Source organism: Sminthopsis crassicaudata, chromosome 1 (genome assembly GCF_048593235.1).
Source record: "Sminthopsis crassicaudata isolate SCR6 chromosome 1, ASM4859323v1, whole genome shotgun sequence".
Classification (NCBI taxonomy): Eukaryota; Metazoa; Chordata; class Mammalia; order Dasyuromorphia; family Dasyuridae; genus Sminthopsis; species Sminthopsis crassicaudata.
This window is the reverse complement of record NC_133617.1, coordinates 50978358-50998573: the sequence shown is the minus strand read 5'-3', so window position 1 is coordinate 50998573 and position 20216 is coordinate 50978358. Positions and strand designations below refer to the sequence as shown.

The following is a 20216-nucleotide window of genomic DNA, read 5'->3' as shown; positions in this document are numbered from 1 at the left end:
AAAGTCTGTCACAACCCAACCCAAATTTAACTTTCTAGATTAGATATTATTCTCCCTTTTGAATCCATCCAAACTGGCCTTCTCTGTTCCTCAAATGATATTCTGTAGCCCATCTCTATGCTTGATGCTTTTGCATGCCATTGAATGCCATAAATGCATTGCCTTCTTACTTCAGTCTTTTCCTTTAAGATGTAGCTCAGGCACCATTTTTTACATAAATTCTTTTAAGATCCCCAGCTTCTACTGTCTTCTCTCTCAAACTATCATGTACCTAGCTACTTGATATTATATACCAGTTTATATTTATGTTTCAGATATACTTATATTTGTGCCTATTGTCTTAGTTCTTTGCTAGTACAGATCATTTCAGGCTTTTTACTTACATCCTCAAAACTGGTACAGTGTCTAGGACATAGTAGTTGTTTAATATATCCTTAATTTTCCCCAAATGTATCCTTCCTCATAATTTCCCTATTTTGTTACTAACACTACCATCTTTCCAGCACTTGTTTCTTATCTTCCAGTAATTTTTAACTCTTCCACTCTCTGATCCCCTGTACCTACAATCTGATTCTTACCTCCCTTCCCAGTGTTACTCCCTTCTCTTTCTGTGTTCCAGTCAAACTACCAATTAGCTATTAATCACACAACTTTGGCTGTATTTTTCTCAAGTGGAGTCCCATATCTGGGACATTTTTTCCTCCTCCCTTACCTCTTCTCAAACCCTTAGCTTCATCACCTATGACAAACCTTCCCTAATACCCCAAGTTATAGGCCCTCTGACTTCTGAAAATAGCGCATTTTTATTTAGTTGTATTCATGTTGTAACCCTAGGTATTCATGTTGTAATCCTAGTATAATGCAAGCTTCCTGAGGCCAGGGATTGTTTCTCTTTTTTCCTCTTGTGTCACCAGTACCTTACACATATTTAATAAATATTTGATGAACTGAATTGGATTTAACATTTTAAGCTCTGCAAAGAGTTTTATAAACATTATCTCATTTCAGGATAAAAGGAAATTTAGGGCAGAGCAATCCTTTAATTCCTCCTGATTCCTTTATTCCATGTATAAACTATTTCATTGATGTCAATGACAACATACCAGAAACAGAAGGGACCTTAGATCATGAAATATTCAAGTTGAGAGGGACTATAGCGATGATCTATTCCAACTTCATTTTACAGTTTGGGAAAGTGATACATAGAAAGTGGAAGAGATTTGTTCAAAGTCACTCCCCAGAGAGAAGATCCCTGGTGGAGCTCATTATCCCTCAATTCTGGGTCACTCCCCAGAGAAAAGATCCCTGGTGGAGCTCATTATCCTTTGTCTGGGGAAAGTGAGTCATAGAAAGCCTATGACATGCTTAGCCCTCAGACTGACTCTCTTCCCTGCCTTGCTTTTAACAACTTCAACCTAGATTTCCTCCTTTCCCCTTTATTTTTCTGAGCCTCCCACCCTTCTTTCTCAGTTCAATACATTTACTTTTCTCTGCTGCCCCTTGAAAGAATAATTGGTACTCTACTCCCCAAGTAGTGAATATGATCTGGGGCAGGTAAATTTTTTTTGCTTTTGAATTGAGATAGGGGAAAGGTTTTGGATGGAGGGTACTAATCTTCCTTCCTGTAGACCCACAGATCCCTTTCCTCCTTTCTCTTCCCTGAAACTGCTTTGTCTCCTTTTACCACGAATTTCCACTCCAGCCTTCATGACTTGAAATGCAATTTATTTCAAGAGTTGAGTTAATTAGCACCAGTACTGAGTGGCCTCAGGAAATGGAGATTTCTCTGGCTGGCTGGCAAACAGATGGGCAGGAGTGCTCCAGAGATGAGGCTTCCTCTCCAGATAATGGGAGTGTGGGCCCCACCTCCCATAGGTCTAACAGAATTCTGCCTACATGACCTGAATTTATGTTTATCTTGAAAAGATCAGACTAGTCTTGCTTAGCCCTAGAAAATAGATCTAGAAACAAATGATTTTGAGTTGGGGTGGTGGTGGTGGTGAAACACTTGAAATTTTCAACTTCTAAAGAAAAAAACTTAAGAATTAGACCTATCTCAAAGTGGATTAGTAAACTCTTCCTCACTGAAGGGCTGCAAGAGCATTCTGGGAAAGTGAAATTTGTAGAGCCCCTTTGGATGCTGCAAAGCGATTCCAGTTCAGGAACTGTTCAATTAAATATCCTATGAGATCTTTTACAACTTTGATATTTTGGAACCCTCTGCCCCATATGTCTTCTTCAGCCTGTTTCTGGAAATTACTTTGAGATATCATACACTTATATACCGATCCTAAAAGGGAAGGTATTTCTTCCCTCTCCCAATCTTCCCCTATTAATGGGTAAAGGATAAGCAATGATATTAGATTCAGATCTGGAAAGAATCCTAGATCACTGAATGTGAAATGATCTTTTGTTGAGAGAAAACTGAAGCACAGAGTTGGGGAGGGTCCTACTAGAGATCAGTTAGCTAGAGGCAGTACCAGAATGTAGGCCTTATGGACCTTTTGGGGGGTTTTAAGTTTTTAAATTTGGTGTTATGAAAAGAACCCTAGATTTAAAGTCATGGGCAAATCATCTTACTTCTCTGGACTTCAGTTCCCACACCTATAAAATAAGATACAGTAGAGTATCTGCCCCTTCCAAGTCTAAATTTTATGACTAATTTTGTCTTTGTCTCTGTCTCTGTCTCGGCTTCTTTCTCTGTCTCTGTCTCTTTCTCTCGCCCTGGAGAAAGTGAGGGAGGCCAACAGAACAAATGTCCCACTCTAGTTCGACCTTTAGACTAGCTTTCTTCTAAGGACCAGTTCTGAGAAGTCTTTGCATAGTCAAAGGGTCGAAGGCTTCAGCACTATGGACAGCTTCTAGGATGCTGGACATAGGGAAGCTCCTACCACTTCGTTAGTGGAGAGGAAAGAATTAGGGGAGAGGGGCAGACTGAGGGGACAGCAAAGGGGAACGTACAGAGAGTGCTGCTCTTTAAGCCTGCAGCTCCTTCACCATTCTGAGTCATATCCTAGACACCGAGGAGTGGTGGAGGGAAGAAGCGCCCTTCCTCCCCCGACCTTGGCCCAGGCCCCACCAGCCTCCCCTTGTCTCTGCAGCGAGCCCGAGAGGCAGCTGAATCGAGCCCTGCAGGGTCCTTCGGCAGCGGCGCAGTCCGCAGGCGCTTCTCCGGGACCCCGCAGCTGCCGCCGCTCACGTGGCGCCACGGCCCAGTGGGAGAGGCTGCCCGGGCCCTAGAGCCCGAAGCTAGCGCCCGGGTCGTATTCAGCATCGAGGAGCGAGTGCCGGAGCGCGGCCACCCCTCGACTGGCAGCAGCAGGTAAGGGAAGAAGGGAATTTGTGTGCGGAGAGGAGAAATCAAAGTTGGGGACTGAGGGAGGAGTCGGAAGGCTCGGGACAAAGCTGGAGGGGCAAGAGCAATCTCTATGCAGGCCATGAAGGGCAGTGGGGCAGGATGGGGGGTAAGGGTGCTGCTAGGAACAGCTGATTGGAAAAGGAGCAAACCTACTCCTCCGTGTCCAATATTAACTCAATTCCATGTAGAAAGTGCAAATTTTTCCCACCGCCCCCTCGCCCCCTACCTCGTGCCACTGGAAAAGGATCTGTGTCACCTGGTTGGATTTGTAAAGGGACACTTTTGGTTTCCCGAACATATAGGATCAGAGCTCTCTTGGGAAAGGCAGACTGGGGGCGGGAGTGGGGGGGGGGGCTGCAGGGGAATGAAAGTTGTACCGGTGAAATCTGCTTGTCCTCTCTCCAAACCCCGACCTCTTAAATCTCCCTTACATCCCAGCCTTCGGCGGGGTCTCCTTGAGCCCTAAGGAGCCCTCGCTCTCTTCCCGCATAGGCTGAATCTATGTATCCCGACCCTCTAGCCTAGTCATTCAGTTCTCAGTTACCGCTAAGGGTCTAAGTTCCTTGGAGTCAGATGATGGAGGCCTGCCTCTCTACGCGGGACACCTGCTCTGTATTACACTAAGCAAACTCTTAGTTGTTCCCTGCTGGGGATGGCTGTGGAAGCCGATCATGGGAGCTTTGACGCCTGGTCTGTTCTCCCTCACCGGGGTGGGGGTGGGAAAGCTTCTCTGAGGTGCCTAAAACTCGCCACGGGGACTGAGGGACGTGCTCAGTTCCCTAACTAGGGGCTGTGGAGTGGTGCTGGCGTAGCCAATGAAATTCGTTCTCCTTAAACGGCCACGGGAGTCTGGGAGCGCTATAAAAGTGGTGACTGGCCCTTCGGCAGGGACTGGACTCAGGGCTGGCGCGTTTCCCACCTCTTGGAACTCAGTCCTTGATAGCTTGTCTGCCTGCCCTCTCTGGACTCTCTATTTCTGGCCCTCTGGGCACCTAGTAAAAAGCCATCCTACTTGCTTTGGAAGAAGAGATCCCCTTTATCTTCCTTCCGTAGAGTTCCGACGGAGAAAGCCCAAGGAGGTGGGTTCAATTCCCCACCCCCACCCCGCTTCCGGGGCACTTGACCTCCCAGTTTATAATTGAGTGGTCGTGGTCTAGGAGAGGCCGCCCAGAAGCGCTGGCCCACTCAGTACGTAGCTAGATCCAGCGGCGCCCGGAACCCGGAACTGAGCCCTTTGCCCACCGCCCCCACCCCCATCCCAGACCCGGACAGCGAACGAAGTGGGGGAGGGAGGAAAGGAGAGGAGGGGCGGGATTCTGCATCTTCAGGAGGACAGCTTCCCGGGTTGGAATCGGAGCCTTCTCTAAGAGACAGCCTCATGGCTTCAGCACCTCAAGAGCAGACAGCTCCCCGGAGCCCAACCAACTGAGGGGAGCCAACCCGGGGATACCCGGAGCGCTTTAGCATCTGTGAGGAGTCCAGTGTTGGGGGTTACAGTTTTCTGTTTATCCCAGAGATTCCTGAGCCTACCCGCCAACGGTGCGAGAATTCAGCCCCCACTCGAGGGACAGTTCCCTGGAGCGTGAGCCGCGGGAGGAACTGGCCTTGAGGGTGAGTCGGTTTGCAACCGAACATCCAGCTCTGACGGCTCGGGGGTGCGGAAGTGCGAGCCGGTATCTAAGACGCCGGGAACTGGCGGATTCGGCATGGAGAGCTCGGGAGGCGGCGGCCTCTATGAGGAGGATGCGGCTGCGGAGGCGACCGAGACGATGAGGATGTGCCGGGCTCTCAGCCGGGAGGGCGCCGGCTCCGCCAGGCCCCCCAAGCACCTGTGGCGGCAGCCTCGGACTCGCATCCGCATCCAGCAGCGCTTCTACTCGGACACCGACAAGTATCTTTCGAGTCGGAGCTCCCGCCCCGGCCTCCGGCAGTCCCGCGGTTCGTGGCCCTCCTCCTTCCAGAAGCGGTAGGTGAAGCGGCGAGGGGAGGCCCGGACCCGCGCAGAGGTCGCCGTCCCTAACCCCATCCCGCCAGTCATCAGCTCGCGAAAGCGACTCCGGGTTTTTCCCTGATGGGGGTGAGAGGAGGAATCAAGCGGGTTGGGAAAGAGCTCCAGCCTTGGTTCTTTCGATCTGAGGGTCTGCTGCCTGCTGGGCCGGTAACAGGACAGTATTCACTGAATAACTCGGTGAAGCCCTGGGATTGTATGTGTCCTTGTGTGACCTTGTGTGAAGGGGGGAGTGTCTGAGAGGAGTGGGAGAGAGAAAAAGAGAGACTGTGGGTATTTAGTATAGTACACAGTACATTGTACGGGGTACGGACTTTGTAAGCCCGAGTCTCCACATGTGTCTCTACATATATAAATAGGTGTGTATGGATATAGAAAACCTGGTTGCTTCAAAGACAGGGAAAGAAAAAGGAGAAGGTAAAATTACTCTGTATGTTGTTTTGTGTAAATGAGTAAAGGGGGTAGAATACTGAGATACACAACATAAACATACAAAAGAGGAGGGAGAAGAGAAAACAGAAAGGGAAAGAGCTATTGAAAAAGAGAGAGCCTGCTGAGAAAGAAGAGGCACACAGAGAGAAAGGAACGTGAGATAATACTAACATTCATATAAAACTAGAGATTTCGCAGCCCCTTTTTCCATAGATTGAGAGAGGCAGTGCGGGTAATGTGGAGAAAGCTGAGTTTCCCAGCGGAGAAGATTCAAGTGCAAGCCCCTATCTCTGAGGCATACTCTGTGGACTGAGCAAGTCCACTGACCTCTGGGTGCTCTGGTTTCTTTCAAGGGTTTGCAGAGAAGGTACTGATCTACATTGGTAAAAAGAAGTTTGTTTTTTTCATTTGAGAAACCACTTATACCAATGAAAATCTTACCCCTTACCTACATTATTCCATTTGAGATTTTACAACCATCTTTGAAATAGATTCTATAGGGATTATTATCCTTAGTTTTACAAATTAAGAATCTGAGATACCCAAAAGGTTAGGTACCTTTCCTCTGGTCACACACACACCTAGTAAGTGTCAAATATGGGGCTTGAACCAGGATCTCTCATTAATCCACTTCCAGAAACCATTATCTACACCACACCACCTAGAGATAGATGAGAGAGAAATGGAGAAAATACACGACCCCCCCTTCCCCTGTCCCCAAGGGAAGGGGCCAAAGCTGATACTGCTTTGTCATCTCCCTCCCACCCTTACACCTCCCTTCAACCCAGTTTGGGATTAGAGCAAATAAAGCCCATCCCCTGGAGGTTGCTAGGCTAATGGAGCATGGTCTGTTTGTTCAGACACATAGTGTTCCATGTACCTATAAGAGAGAGCACAGAGTGAAGAAGCTGTTCTACATTCAAAGGCTCTATGAAGAGAAACCAAGCCTAAGAGAAAACATACGCATCTGGAACAGACACTGAGACACAGAGAGAGGACAGGGATATAAAGAGAGGAGAAAAATACTAAAACACAGAAAAAAGGGAGAGAGGCACAGGTTAAGTAGCAAGATACTGAGATCCACAAAAGAGAGGGTTATAGAAAGGGAAAGGAGGGGAAAGACCTGGACACATATAAGAGGGGAACACATAAAAGGAAGGAAGGAAGGAAAGGAAGGAAGGGAGGAAAGGAAGGAAGGAAAGGAAGGAAGGAAAGGAAGGAAGGAAAGGAAGGAAGGAAAGGAAGGAAGGGAAGGAAGGAAGGAAGGGAAGGAAGGAAAGGAAGGAAGGGAGGGAGGAAGACCAAAACAGAGAGAGAAAAGAGGTTAATATTGAACTGATAGAAAAGAGAGTCTGAGATAGAGACATAAAAGAGATAAGTAACAGATAAAGTAAGAAATAAGCACACAGTAAGTAAAAATAAACAAAGAAGTACAGAGAGGTGAAGAGAATTGATTATCTTGTACCTTGCATTTGGTTGTACATTTATTAACCTGGTGCTATACATAGACCACAGATTTTGGAACTAAGAGTCCTTCCACTCAGTGGCATGATATCTATGGCAAAGTTCTTCCTCTTTATGGATCTCAATATCCTTCATTGTAAAATTAGAGTTTCTCTGAACCAGAGCCAATACTCCCTCCCAATTTTCAATCACAATTCCAGTTTGGTGAGCTAAATATTTGAGGGGGGGGAGAGGAAATGCCTTCACCAATCCAATCCCTTAGCTCCAGAAATCAAGGAGGAAACTAGCTTCTTCTATAAGCCTCTCATTCACTGCTTAGAATTATAATAAGAAATCTTAGAACACAGACCCTGGAGTATCAAAGAGCAGACACCATCTATCTAATTACCATCACCCATTTCACATGATTAAAAAAAAACTGAGGCTGAGAGAGAGGAATACTTGCTTAGCATCATTTTTTTTCAGTCATATCTGACTCTTGGTAACCCCATTTCAGATTTTCTTGGCAAAGATATTCCAGGAGATTTTAATTTACTTTTCCAGCTTTTTTTTTTTTAACAGATGAGGAAACTGAGGCAAACAGTTAGAGTTGGTATCTGAGATTTGAACTGAGATCTTTCTGACTCCAGGCCCAGTACTCTATCCACTTTGATACCTACCTGTCGCATCTAGCATCATATAGCTTACTAAACTCTGTTTTTTAATGAGGTGGAAGAAAAATCTTCCCTATTTTTAGACACTCTCATTGAAGGAAAAAAGGCCTAGTATAGGAGCACTACTATGGGGGGAATGGGGCAGGCAAAGGCTTTGGAGGAGCAACAGGAGAAGCCACAGAGAAAGCCTTATTCACTCTAGCCAGGTCAGCTCCTACTTCCTGCATCTTTTCTCCATGTTCTGCCATCCAACCCTTGTCCTTCCCTCCTTTTCTTTTCTCTATTAACTAATGTCTTCCCCCCGTATTCATTTAAGCCACAAGAAGATTGGTTGTAACCAAGCTTGCTGGGGTCACCTGCCTCAATGTTGTGATTGTTCATGTCTTATTCTTCAGCATTCTATATGTCCTGTGTACCTGTGTGTAGATACTGGCTAAATGAATATGTGCACCATAGATGACATTCTTTTTTCTTCTTTTTTTAATTTGATTTTTTTTTAATTTTCAAAGAACAAGGATGATTTTTCTTTTTTTCTTTTTTTTTTAATAGTTTTTATTTACCAGATATTTGCATGGGTAATTTTACAACAGTGACAATTGCCAAACCATTTGTTCCAATTTTTCCCTTCCTTCCCCCCCCCCAAAAATGGCAGGTAGACCAATACATGTTAAATATGTTAGAGTATAAATTAAATACGATATATGTATACATGACCAAACAGTTGTTTTGCTGAACAAAAAGAATCGGACTTTGAAATAGTGTACAATTAGCCTGTGAAGGAAATCCAAAATGCAGGCGGACAAAATTAGAGGGATTGGAAATTCTATGTAGTGGTTCATAGTCATCTCCCAGAGTTCTCTCGCTGGGTGTAGCTGGTTCAGTTCATTACTGCTCTATTGGAACTGATTTGGTTCATCGCATTGTTGGAGAGGGCCCCGTCCATCAGAATTGATCATCATACAGTATTGTTGTTGACGTCTATAATCATCTCCTGGTCGCAAGGATGATTTTTCAACATTGATCCTTGAAAAACCTTGTATTCTAATGTTTGTGGCAGCTCTTTTTGTAGTAGCTAGAAACTGGAAGATGAATGGATGTCCATCAGTTGGAGAATGGTTGGGTAAATTATGGTATATGAAGGTTATGGAATATTATTGCTCTGTAAGAAATGACCAGCAGGAGGAATACAGAGAGGCCTGGAGAGACTTAAATCAACTGATGCTGAGTGAAATGAGCAGAACCAGAAGATCACTGTACACTTCAACAACAATACTGTATGAGGATGTATTCTGATGGAAGTGGAAATCTTCAACATAAAGAAGAGCCAACTCACTTCCAGTTGATCAATGATGGACAGAGGTAGCTACACCCAGAGAAGAAACACTGGGAAGTGAATGTAAATTGTTAGCACTAATATCTGTCTGCCCAGGTTACATGTACCTTCGGAATCTAAAGTTTATTGTGCAACAAGAAAATGATATTCACACACATGTATTGTATCTAGACTATATTATAACACATGTAAAATGTATGGGATTGCCTGTCATCGGGGGGAGGGAATAGAGGGAGGGGGGGATAATTTGGAAAAATGAATACAAGGGATAATATTATAAAAAAAAAATATATATATATATATAATGAAAAACCTTGTATTCTAATTTCTCCCCTCTTTCCCCCTCCTCTCCCCTAGATGGCAAGTAATCCAATATATGTAAAATATGGTAAAAATATATGTTAAATTCAGTAGGCATACATATTTATACAATTATCTTGCTGCACAAGAAAAATCAGATCAAAAAAGAAAAAATAAGGTGCAAGCAAACCACAACAAAGAGTGAGAATGCTATGTTGTGGTCTACCCTCAGTTCCCACAGTCCTCTCTCTGATTGAAGATGACTCTCTTCGTCATTAAACCATTGAAACTGGCCTCAATCACCTCATTGTTGAAGAGAGCCAAGTCCATCAGAATTGATCATCAGTCTTGTTGTTGCCACATAAAATAATTCCCCTGGTCCTGTTCATTTCACTCAGCATCAGTTCATGTAAGTCTCTCCAGGCCTTTCTGAAATCATCCTGCTGGTCTTTTCTTACAGAAAAATAATATTGCATCACATTCATATACCATAACTTTCTCAGCCATTCCCCAATTAATGGGCATGCACTCAGTTTCCACATTTTTGCACATGTGGGTCCTTTTCCCTCCTTTGGGGTATAAGCCCAGTAGTAGTATGGCTGGGTCAAAGGGTATACACAGTTTGATAACTTTTTGAGCATAGTTCCAGATTGCTCTCCAGAATGATTGGATCAGTTCATAGCTGTATCAATGTCCCAGTCTTCCCACATCCCCTCCAATATTCATCTTAGCCAATCTGAGGGATATGTAGAGGTACCTCAGAGTTGTCTTAATTTGCATTTCTCCATAGATGACATTCTTTTAAGTCTGTAGCATGTGGTTGTGCACATGTGAATATGTGCATGATTTAGGGGGGGGGGTGTCTGTGTGTGTGTGTGTGTGTGTGTGTGTGCACATTAAGAGTGTGGGTGTAACAAAGTGCATGTACACTAGCCCACGACTCCACTTCTTTGAAGCTATTCTAGTATCTTGGGTCGGGTTGGGGAGAGCTTTCTTTCAATGCATCATGCTGAGGGAATCCTGCATTTCTCCTGCTGTCTATAGGCTGACAAGATTTACAAAAAGGCAAGGCTGGAAATAATGTTTTATCCCCTTCTCCCCCACAATAATCCCTCCTCCCTGCCATGCCAGCATGGAAAGGCCATCATTGCCTCGTGTCCCCATCTCAGGAAAATTCAGCCCTAGGCTCCTCCTTCTCAGCTCTCAGCTTGGGCTCCCTGCAGCTAGCTCATCGCCCCCCCACCTCTGTGATGTCTCCCACTGTGCCTTTCCTGAATTTGTTTTAATCAGTGCCCATTAGTGTTTCTGGCAGCAGCCTAAGATGATGTCCCTAATGAAAAAAATGTCTGCTTGCTCTTCAGGCAAGTGCTTAAGGGAATCAGTATGTGAGCTGGTAATGGGAGGCAGAGTGGGGAGCAGGGTGGAGAGGGCACAAGTGTGTACATCTAAATCTAGGCCAGAGTTGGAAAGGACTCAGAACCCAGAGTAGCTCTTATATTCAATAATGTAAAAGCTGTAAGGGACCATAGAATTTGAACAGGGACTGTGAGAGTGCCCTAAAAAATAGACCAAACAATCAAAAAGGATTTATTAAGCACCTACTGTGTGCCAAGCACTGGGCTAAATGCTAAACTGTGGAGTATTCTTAGGATTTTAAGAGGCCAAGTGGGGAAGGAAGTGCATTTCAGATTCGAGAGATTGTCTAAGCACACACGAGTGGGAGATGGAAAGTCATTTAAGACTGGAAATCATTAATAAGACTGAAAAGAAAAATTGGAAAGAGGATGTGAAGTGAAGGACTTTCTAACAATAAACAAAAGAGTCTGTTTTTGATCCTAGAGCTAATAGGGAGTCACTGAAATTCACTGATCATTCGAGGGAGTGGTCACACCTGCGCCTTGAGAATAACACTCTGGCAGCTTTTCAGAGGATGGATTGGAGAGGGGAGAAATTTTGCGAGATTTGAGCTTAGACCAGATAGAATTGATTTCAGTTCAATAGCCCTAACAAGAAATAGAGAGTATTTGAACCACGGTGGAGCTATGTGAGCAGGAAGAAAGGAGATTGGAGTCATCGAATCATAGATCACAGGATGTCAGAGCTAACAATATTTAAAGATCATTTAATCTAACAGACTTCATTGAAGGAAAGAGAAGGAAGCAGAAGCTCAGAGAAGGGACAGAAAAGGCTAGTGTCTGTGCTGGGAAGAATCCAGTCTCCCAAGGACTCACCTAAGCTTCTTGGAAATTCTCCCATCTGCACAGATGGAGCAGCTCTTAAAATCTGCATGATTGTGTGTTGGTGTGATTGTGTGTGTCTTCCTGCTCATATTTACGTCCATTCACTTCAATCAAATGAACATTTATTCGATACTACATATTGGGTATTTTGGTAGAGAGTAGATTTCCATGTCCAAGAACCCTGAAATCTCTCTCTGTGACATCTATCTCCTGTCCTTCAATGTCTTTCCCGATCTTCATTTCTCCTCCATCCTTCTCTTAACCTCCAGCCCCTTGTTCTGTCTGGGATACCTCAGGCTTTTACCCTCACACTAACATTACTTTCCTCCCTTCTCAACCTTAACCTTGTAGTTAATCATTTCAAATATATGCTGCGCTCTATTCTCAATTCCCTTATCCCCTTTTCCTAGAAGCCAATACTTTGCCAAACCACAGCCAAGGATAACCTCCATCATCAATCTTATGCCCTCCTACTTATTACAGCTGAACGGAGCCAGAGGAAGTCTTAGAACTGTGCTGATCAGTATCTAACAGCGCCAAATCTCAGTGGGCCTTCGTTGCTCCTGGGTAGTTCCTCATTAAAAACTCTTTCCAAATCAACTATCTCATACCACATAGGCTGCTCCAAAGCTCCTTCCTCTTCAGGTCGTCTTTCCCCAGTCTCTTCCCAAATCCCTCTCAGGGGATTTCCTGACACACTTGACTAAGAAAACAATGAACCGTCTCTCCTGCTCCACAGCTCATAGCTCCTTGACATTATCCCCTATTCTCTCCTTTTTGCTACAGCTTCGGATGAAGAGTGTCTTCTGAGTGTCAAAACCAATTCCTCTTATGCCATTAATCCCATCCCTCTTTTCTTTTCCGGTATATCAATCATCTCTTTCTGTCTCTGTCCTCTGATTCTGTCAGTCTCTCTCTCTGTTTCTTACTGTCTCTTTCTCTCTGTCTCTTTGTCTTTCCATGTGTATGTGTCTTGTCTTTCCATTTCTATCTCTGTCCCTCTCAGCTTTTGTCTTTTTCTATCTCTCCATCTCTGTGTCTGTCTCTGTCCCCTCTTTCCCTCTCTCTCTTTCTCTCTCTGTGTCTCTATGTATATGTGTGTGTCTGTTTCTCTACATCTCCATCTCTCTCTCTGTCCCTCCCTTTCTCAATCTCTCTCTCCATCTCTCTCTCTGTGTCTCTATATCTGACTCTCTGTATCTCTCCCTGTCTCTGTGTCTTTCTGTCTCACTGCATCGCTCTCTGTCTCTCCATCTCTGTGTATGTATGTGTGTCTCTGACTCTATTTCTCTCTCTGTCTCTGTGTGTGTCTGTGAGTGTGTGTATCTGTCTCACTATTTCTGTCTCTTTCTGCCTCTGTCTCTCCTGGCTTCTTCTTTCCTACCTTTTTTCTACTTTCACTTGCTCTACCATCTCCTAAAGCTATCTTCTTACCTCTCCTCCCTTTCACAGCCAAATTCCCAGAAGCAGCTGCCCTTCCTCCTCTCCCCTCCTCTTCTCACCCTCTCCACAAACTTTGGTAATATGACTTGGAACCTCATCATCGAAGTAAACCTGATCTTTCCAAGGTTATTAATGATCTCTTGATTGCCAAATCTAATAATTGGCTCTCAGTCTCCACCCTTCTTGACATCTCTGCAGCATCTGATACTGATTAACATCCCATTCTCCTGGATATTCTCCCTTTCTTAGGTTTTCCTGACACCCTTATTTCTAAATGGTTGTTTCTTCTCTATCTCTTTGCAATGTCACCAGCTTTGATGCAGTGTCTAACTGAGGTTGTTCTCTAGGTCTCTGTCGTCAGCCCTGTTGTCTGCTGCAGCTAGGTGGAAAGGAAAGTAGAGTTAGAAAGACAAGAATTTAGATGTAGCTTTGTGTGGGATGGATTGTCAGTTGACAGTCTCAAATTCCTCATCTATAAAATGGGGATAAGAAAAGGGCTACTGTGAAGATCAAATGAAATAACATGTTATTATTTTTTGCAAACCTTAAGATGCTAGATAATGCTAGTTACTTATTATTATTCTCTTTTTGTACCACCTCCCTTGATGAACTCATCAGCTTTCTGGGGTTCAATTATTATCTCGGTGAAGATGACTCCTAGATCTGTGAATTTAGAGTAAAGTTACCTTATTCCCCTCAACCCACTCCTCTCCTAATTGTCTTTTTCTGTTGGTGGCTCCACCATTATTTCAACCAGCTATGTTCACTGCCTTTGAGCCATCAATAAAGCTTCCTTTTCCCTGAAGCTTCATATCCAATCAGTTGCTGGTCAATTCTGCCTCCACAACCTCTCTTGCACCCGCTTCCTCTTCATCCATCACACACACAACCAACACCTTATTTCAGATTTTTACCTCTTGGGTAGACTTTTGCAACAACTCCTTGATTTGTCTCCTTATTTTCATTCTCTCTTCTTTTCAATCCATCCCAAACATAGCTACTGAATTGATATTGTTAAAGCACAAATCTAACCATATTTCTCCCCTGCTTAAGGAATTCAATGGCTCCCTATTTCTTCTGAGGTCCAATACAGACCCCCTAGTTTTGTATTTAAAGCCCTAAATCATCTTGCTCTGTTCTACCTTCCTCGGTTTATAAAATGTGCTCTCTTCTAGGCAGATTAGCCTACTGCTAATCTCCCTCTTCCTCCTCCCTATCTTTGTACATTAGGTGTCTCATACCCAAAATGTGCTTTCTGTTCTCTAATTTCCTTCAAGACTCAATTGTCACCATCCACAGGAAGTCTTTCATAATTGTCTTTGTTGATAGGTACCTTTCCCCTAAAATTACCTTTAATCATCTTTACCTTATATATACTTTTAATGTACTTCTTAGGCAATAAGCATTTATTAAGCACTTACTACGTGCCAGGCACTATGCTACTCTGTAGAATCTTGTATCCAGGAAAATATAAATTCTTTGAGAACTGAAATTGTCTTATTTTTGTCTATCAAATAGTAGGAGCTTAATAAATGCTTTTTGAATGAATATAAAGATAAAAATAAAGCAGCTCTTGCTTTCAAGAAGCTTATATTCTACTGGGATGAGGGAGAACATAAATAAATATAAGGAAATATAAGTAATGTACAAAATGAATACCATTATTGGGTGATAGAGCTCTAACCAGAAGGGGAGGCAGAAAAGCCTCGATGTCACTTGAGCTGAACCTTGAAGGGAGATAGGAATTCCTAGAGTCAGAATTGAGGAGGAAAGGCATTCCAGACAGGGGGTACAGCCTGAGCAAAGGCAAGGAGGCAGGAAATGGAATATCATTTGTGAGCAAGTAGGCCAGTTTGAGTAAGTATCTGAGGGAGAATTGTGTGAAATTAGCCTGGAAAGACAAGTTAGTGTCAGATGGTAAAAGGACTTGAACTGCTAGACTGAGAAGTTTATATTTTATTTTAGAATCTATACAGACATCTTTTATAGTTTCTAAGAATGTATCTCTTTATCTAGCCTCCTCTTTCGCTTCACCCAAGGAGGCCTAGTAGTTAGAAGAGAAGAGAGTTAGACTTTTAACCAAAGGATTTTCCCTTGTTTCTGGTACCTCATCTCTAAAATGCAAGAATTGGACCAAAGGAGGATAAAGGATTCCTTCTATCTTTTTTTAAAACAAAACTTTTAGTCATATTTTTTGTTTTATATCACTTTATTTCCCAAGACATCTCTTTTTTTCTCTCCTCCAGAGAGCCATGTCTTATAAGAAAGAATAAAAAAAGAGATGGAGAAATATTTTACCACCACTAGGAAGGAAGGAAACAAGCATTAAGCACCTACTGCATGCCAGGCACTGGACTAAGTCCTTTACAAATATTATCTCATGTGATCTTCATGATTTAGGAGCTATTATTTTACAGTTGAAAAAAACAGATGGATGGAGGTTGTGACTTGAACAAGGTCATTTAGCAAATATCTGAGGATGAATTTGAACTCAAGTCTTCCTAACTCTAAGTTCAATACTCTATCCACTGAGCCACCTCAAAATAGATCAAGAAGTCTGGCATTTTCTATAGTATCCGGAGGAGAGACTTTTTTATCTTTTCTTTGGGGCTAACCATGACCATTATATTTTGGCAACATTAAGTTTTTATTGTTTTATGGTGACTCCTCCCATTTACGTTGTTGTAATCATTGTGTGTATTGTTTTCCTGGTTCTGCTTATCTCACTTTGCATCACTTTTTATGAATCTTTCCATGTTTCCCTGTAGTCATCATATTCATCATTGCTTACAATTTAGTAATATACATTGTATTCATATACCAGAAATTGTTTCACTATTCCCAAAGAATGGACATCTGCTTTGTTTCTATTTCTTTACTATTACAAAATTGTTGTGATAAATATAGGGGGAGGGGGACTTGATTCTTACACATAAAACTCTCAGTAATCCCCTTTAGCTAGCTTCCCGGAGAGCAGCCTACTACTTCTATGGGTTCCAGATTATCCTGTGAGTATGGGCTCCTTCCACTATAACTCAGTTGCCCCTTAGGTGTATTTTCCATTAACAATCAAACAGTAGATACATTTTTTTCTTTTTTTTCTTTTTTCTTTCTTTCTTTCTTTTTTTTTTTTTTTTTTTTTTTTTTAAAGAATCATCAGTCCCTTTACTCTTTTTTTAGCTTTTTATTGACAGTACATATGCATGGATAATTTTTCAACATTGACCCTTGGAAAAACTTCTGTTCCAACTTTTCCCCTCCTTCCCCCCACCCCCTCCCCTGGATGGCAGGCTGTCTCATACGAGTTAAACACGGTAAAGTATATCTTAAGTACAATATATATGTGTGCATATTTATACAGTTCTCTTGATCCAATTTCTTCTTAAGGAAGCATTTGCTTAATATTTGTGGGAAGAGTGGGCATAAATCCAATAATCTAGACTAGACCAAAATAGAATAGAATAGGATAGAATAGAGGTGAGGCACATAAATAAGGAGCCCATGGGCCAAGGCAATTCATAGCCGTGGAACTACAAAACCCAATGTTCTTTCTCTCCTAGTGGAGTCCTCATAAAACTCCTTTGGAGAACAATGTCTCCCCCTTAGTCTGTCCCTCTCCAAAATTTAAATCTAAATTGCCAGGAGTACCTCTCTTTTGAGTCATCACTGGATTTTTCCTTTGCTGCCAGAGGTTCTGTTCTTTGAAGCTGCTTCTAGCCCTTGCCTCAACTATCACTTGGGATCAGCATCTGTCTAGAGCATGCTTTTGCTCTCTCAACTAGACTTCAAACTCTCTGAAACAACTCTGATTGTTGGATGGATTTTCTCCTCTTGAGATAATAGCTTCTCAACTAGAGGACAGAGGAAGAAATGGAGGAAGGAAAATAATTCCTCTCCTCCTCTCCTATTTTACTGCCCACCCCACTAGGAGATGAAAAGGTGAGTTCTTCTGGAATAACTGAGCTACTCCAGGGATTAGCATATGAGACAGCTAGGTAGAACAGTATATAAAGCACAGGACTTAAAATCAGGAAGACCTGAATTCAAATTCAGCAAAACAATAACCTCTGTCTACCTCAGTTTCTTCAGCTGTAAAATGAAGATAATAACTCCCAGGATTGATAGGAAGAAAGTGAAATATTTACAAACCAGATAGTAAATGCTTATTTAAATGTTTATTCCCTTTCCCTTGTTCCCCTTTACCCCTGAAAAAGTACTACCAATTTTTGCTAATCTAATGATTCTTCTTTCTTCTGATTCAATCAGAGTGAGAGGCAGTAATACTACTTTATAAAGGCATATTAGGAGGTAACAACTTGTCAATACACTTTTCATCGGTGATTATATCTGGTGGTTACATCCCCTCCTTTGATATAGCTAAGTTTATTTCTTTGTATCGCCCTCCTTGGCATATTTGTCTAGTGCTGCAATCTCTAGGTCAAAAGCTATGGAGATCTTAACCACTTTCTTCAAATAATTCCAGATTGCTTTCCAAAATGGTTGAACCAGTTCATAGCTTCACCAAGAGCATTTGTGTATTCATCTTCCTACAGGCCTTTCAATGTTTTCTTCTTCTCATTTAATTATTTTTATTTTTAATACACACTGCTTTGTGAATCATATTGGAAGAGAAAAATCAGAGCAAAAGGGAAAAAACCATGGGAGAGAGAAAAAAAAAGTGAACATAGTATGTGTTTGATTTACATTCAGTCTCAATAATTCATTTTCTGGATGTAAGTGGCATTTTCTATTGGGATTGTTTTGGATCATTGAACCACTGAGAAGAACCAAGTCTGCCATAGTTGGTCATCTAATGTTCTTGCTGTTCTTGTATACAATGTTTTCCTGGTTCTGCTTGTTTTATACTAAGTATAAGTTCATGTAAATCTTTCCAGGCCTTTCTAAAATCAGAGTGTTATCATTTTTTATAGAGCAATATATGTCATTATCTTTATGTACCATAACTTATTCAGCCATTTCCCAATTGATGAGCATCTACTCATTTTCCAATTCTTTACCACCACAAAATGAGCTGCTACAAACATTTTTGCACATGTGGGTCCTTTTCCCTCCTTTATGATTTTCTTTGGATACAGACCCAGTAATGGCACTGCTGGGTCAAAGGGTATGCAGTTTGGTAGCCCTTTGGGCATAGTTCCAGACTGCTCTCAGAAAGGTTGAATCATTTCACAACTCCATAGCAATGCATTAATGTCCCAGTTTTCCTGCAACTCCTCCAACATTTATCATAATCTTTTCCTGTCATCTTAGCCAATCTGACAGGTATAAAGTGGCACCTCAGAAAGGTCTGAATTTGCATTTCTCTAATCAATAGTTATGTAGAGCATCTTTTTATATGAATATAGATGCAAACCCTTCAATGTTAACAGTTCTCATCTTTTCCTTTTGCCAGTTTGCTGTGTTAAGTTCCATGATTCTCTGCCTCATGTAATTGTCATTAATCTTATAAATAAAAGCCTGTCCTGGGGATATTTCTCTCCTTTCATTTGTCCCTCAATGACCCTTATTTAAATTTGGGGACAACTGGTCCAGTTGTAAACCTCTGGATTTCCCCATCACATCACACTGGTTCCCTTCACTGCCCAGTCAAGAAAGACCCTGAGAGGAATGATTCTGGCTCTTTCCCTCTGGCATTCAGTTCTCTTCTCTGCTTTCTGTATGGTGAAAAGAGACCCGAAAAGGGAGGTCCAAGCTTTGTGCTCCCATCCTACTTAGCTCTGCCTGTGGGACACTGAGCAAATCTCTCCCTCTCTCTGGGCTTTTGGAAAATGAGAGAAGGGTACAGAACATTCCCACACATTCCTTCCAACCCTGGTATTCTGTGGACTACAGCCCTGACGCCCTATGTTCTACGGGTCCTCCCATATCTAACAGTCTGTGTTCTAGAGTTCTCTTATTTTGAGGTAATTCTGCATCTTAATTATATTGTAAGGACTCTCCAGCTTTGACCGTGAGATTGTCAGTCTATGGAGAAGAGATCTCTGCTCTTACCAGAGAACAAAGGGATTTGTTGGAGGGAAGGGGGTTGGGAGGGGGGGGTCTCTGTAGGAGACAGCTGCCTTCTCTGCCTCAAGAAGCTCAGTTTATTTATAGTCATTTGTCTTTTGTCTTTTAGGTTCTCAAGACCTTAATAATAATAATAATCTATCTCCTTAAAGATTCGGAAGGGCTCATCTTTGCTTATCACAGCACCCCTGGTAATAGAGACCCATACCCCCATTTGGCAGATGAGAAAACAAAGTCAGAGAGGTCCGGCCCAGGGTCACTCGGCTAATTCTGGCCGAAGGTCCGAAGTGTTGGAATCTGGCCCCTGGATAGTAAATCCCAAACCCATTCTATCTTAATGTTTGCAAAGCACGTTACGCAAGCTCCCAGGGCGAAGAGAGGGCGGGGACTATCGCCCCCGGGGTCTAGAATGGAAGCCCCGGGAGCTACCTAGGCAACACACTGTGCCGGTGGCGAAGCCCCGGAGTCCCGCCCCGCCCCTCCCCAACACTTCTCCCCTCTCCCGTCCTCCCCCACCCGCGCCCAACTCACCACTTCCACCTAGCGGCCGCAGTGCGGAAGCGCCAGTCTCAGCCCGTCTGCTTTGGGCAAGCCCAGGGCCCTCCACCAGTGGGCAGGGTTCTCCAAGCGAGGACGGGCGGCAGGGGCTGGTGCCTTTTAAATGCCACGGTTCCCATTCTTTGCCTTAAGTGAGCTAATTAGGGCTGTTGGCTGGAGGTTTGATCATCTACAATCACGTTGTAGGAACTGGAGCTGAAAGGGACCTAAGTGAGCGTCAGTCAATCAACAAGCATTTATTAATCACCAGCTCTGTGCCAAGCCCTGTGCGAAGCACGGAGAGCACTGTCTGGTCCAGCCCCTCGTTTTACAGCCGACACAACAGAGGCCCAAGGAATCAAGTGACGGCCCAGGTCGCACAGCTAGTAAACACCAAAGGTCTCTCTCCCTCCAGGTCCAG

At 43.2% G+C, this 20216-nt stretch overlaps 1 protein-coding gene across 2 annotated transcripts in view; it reads left to right on the top strand.

Moving 5' to 3' along the window:
• The window catches only part of PDE4C (phosphodiesterase 4C), a 63964-nt gene that overhangs the window by 4845 nt on the left and 38903 nt on the right, over nt 1-20216 (top strand). The window contains exon 3 of one of the 2 annotated variants that reach the window (XM_074302534.1): nt 3102-3322. In XM_074302534.1, the coding sequence (XP_074158635.1) occupies nt 3102-3322 (221 nt within the window). Of the gene's footprint in view, nt 1-3101; nt 3323-4809; nt 5325-20216 lie in introns of those variants that run through there. The other variant, XM_074302541.1, reaches the window with a different exon arrangement.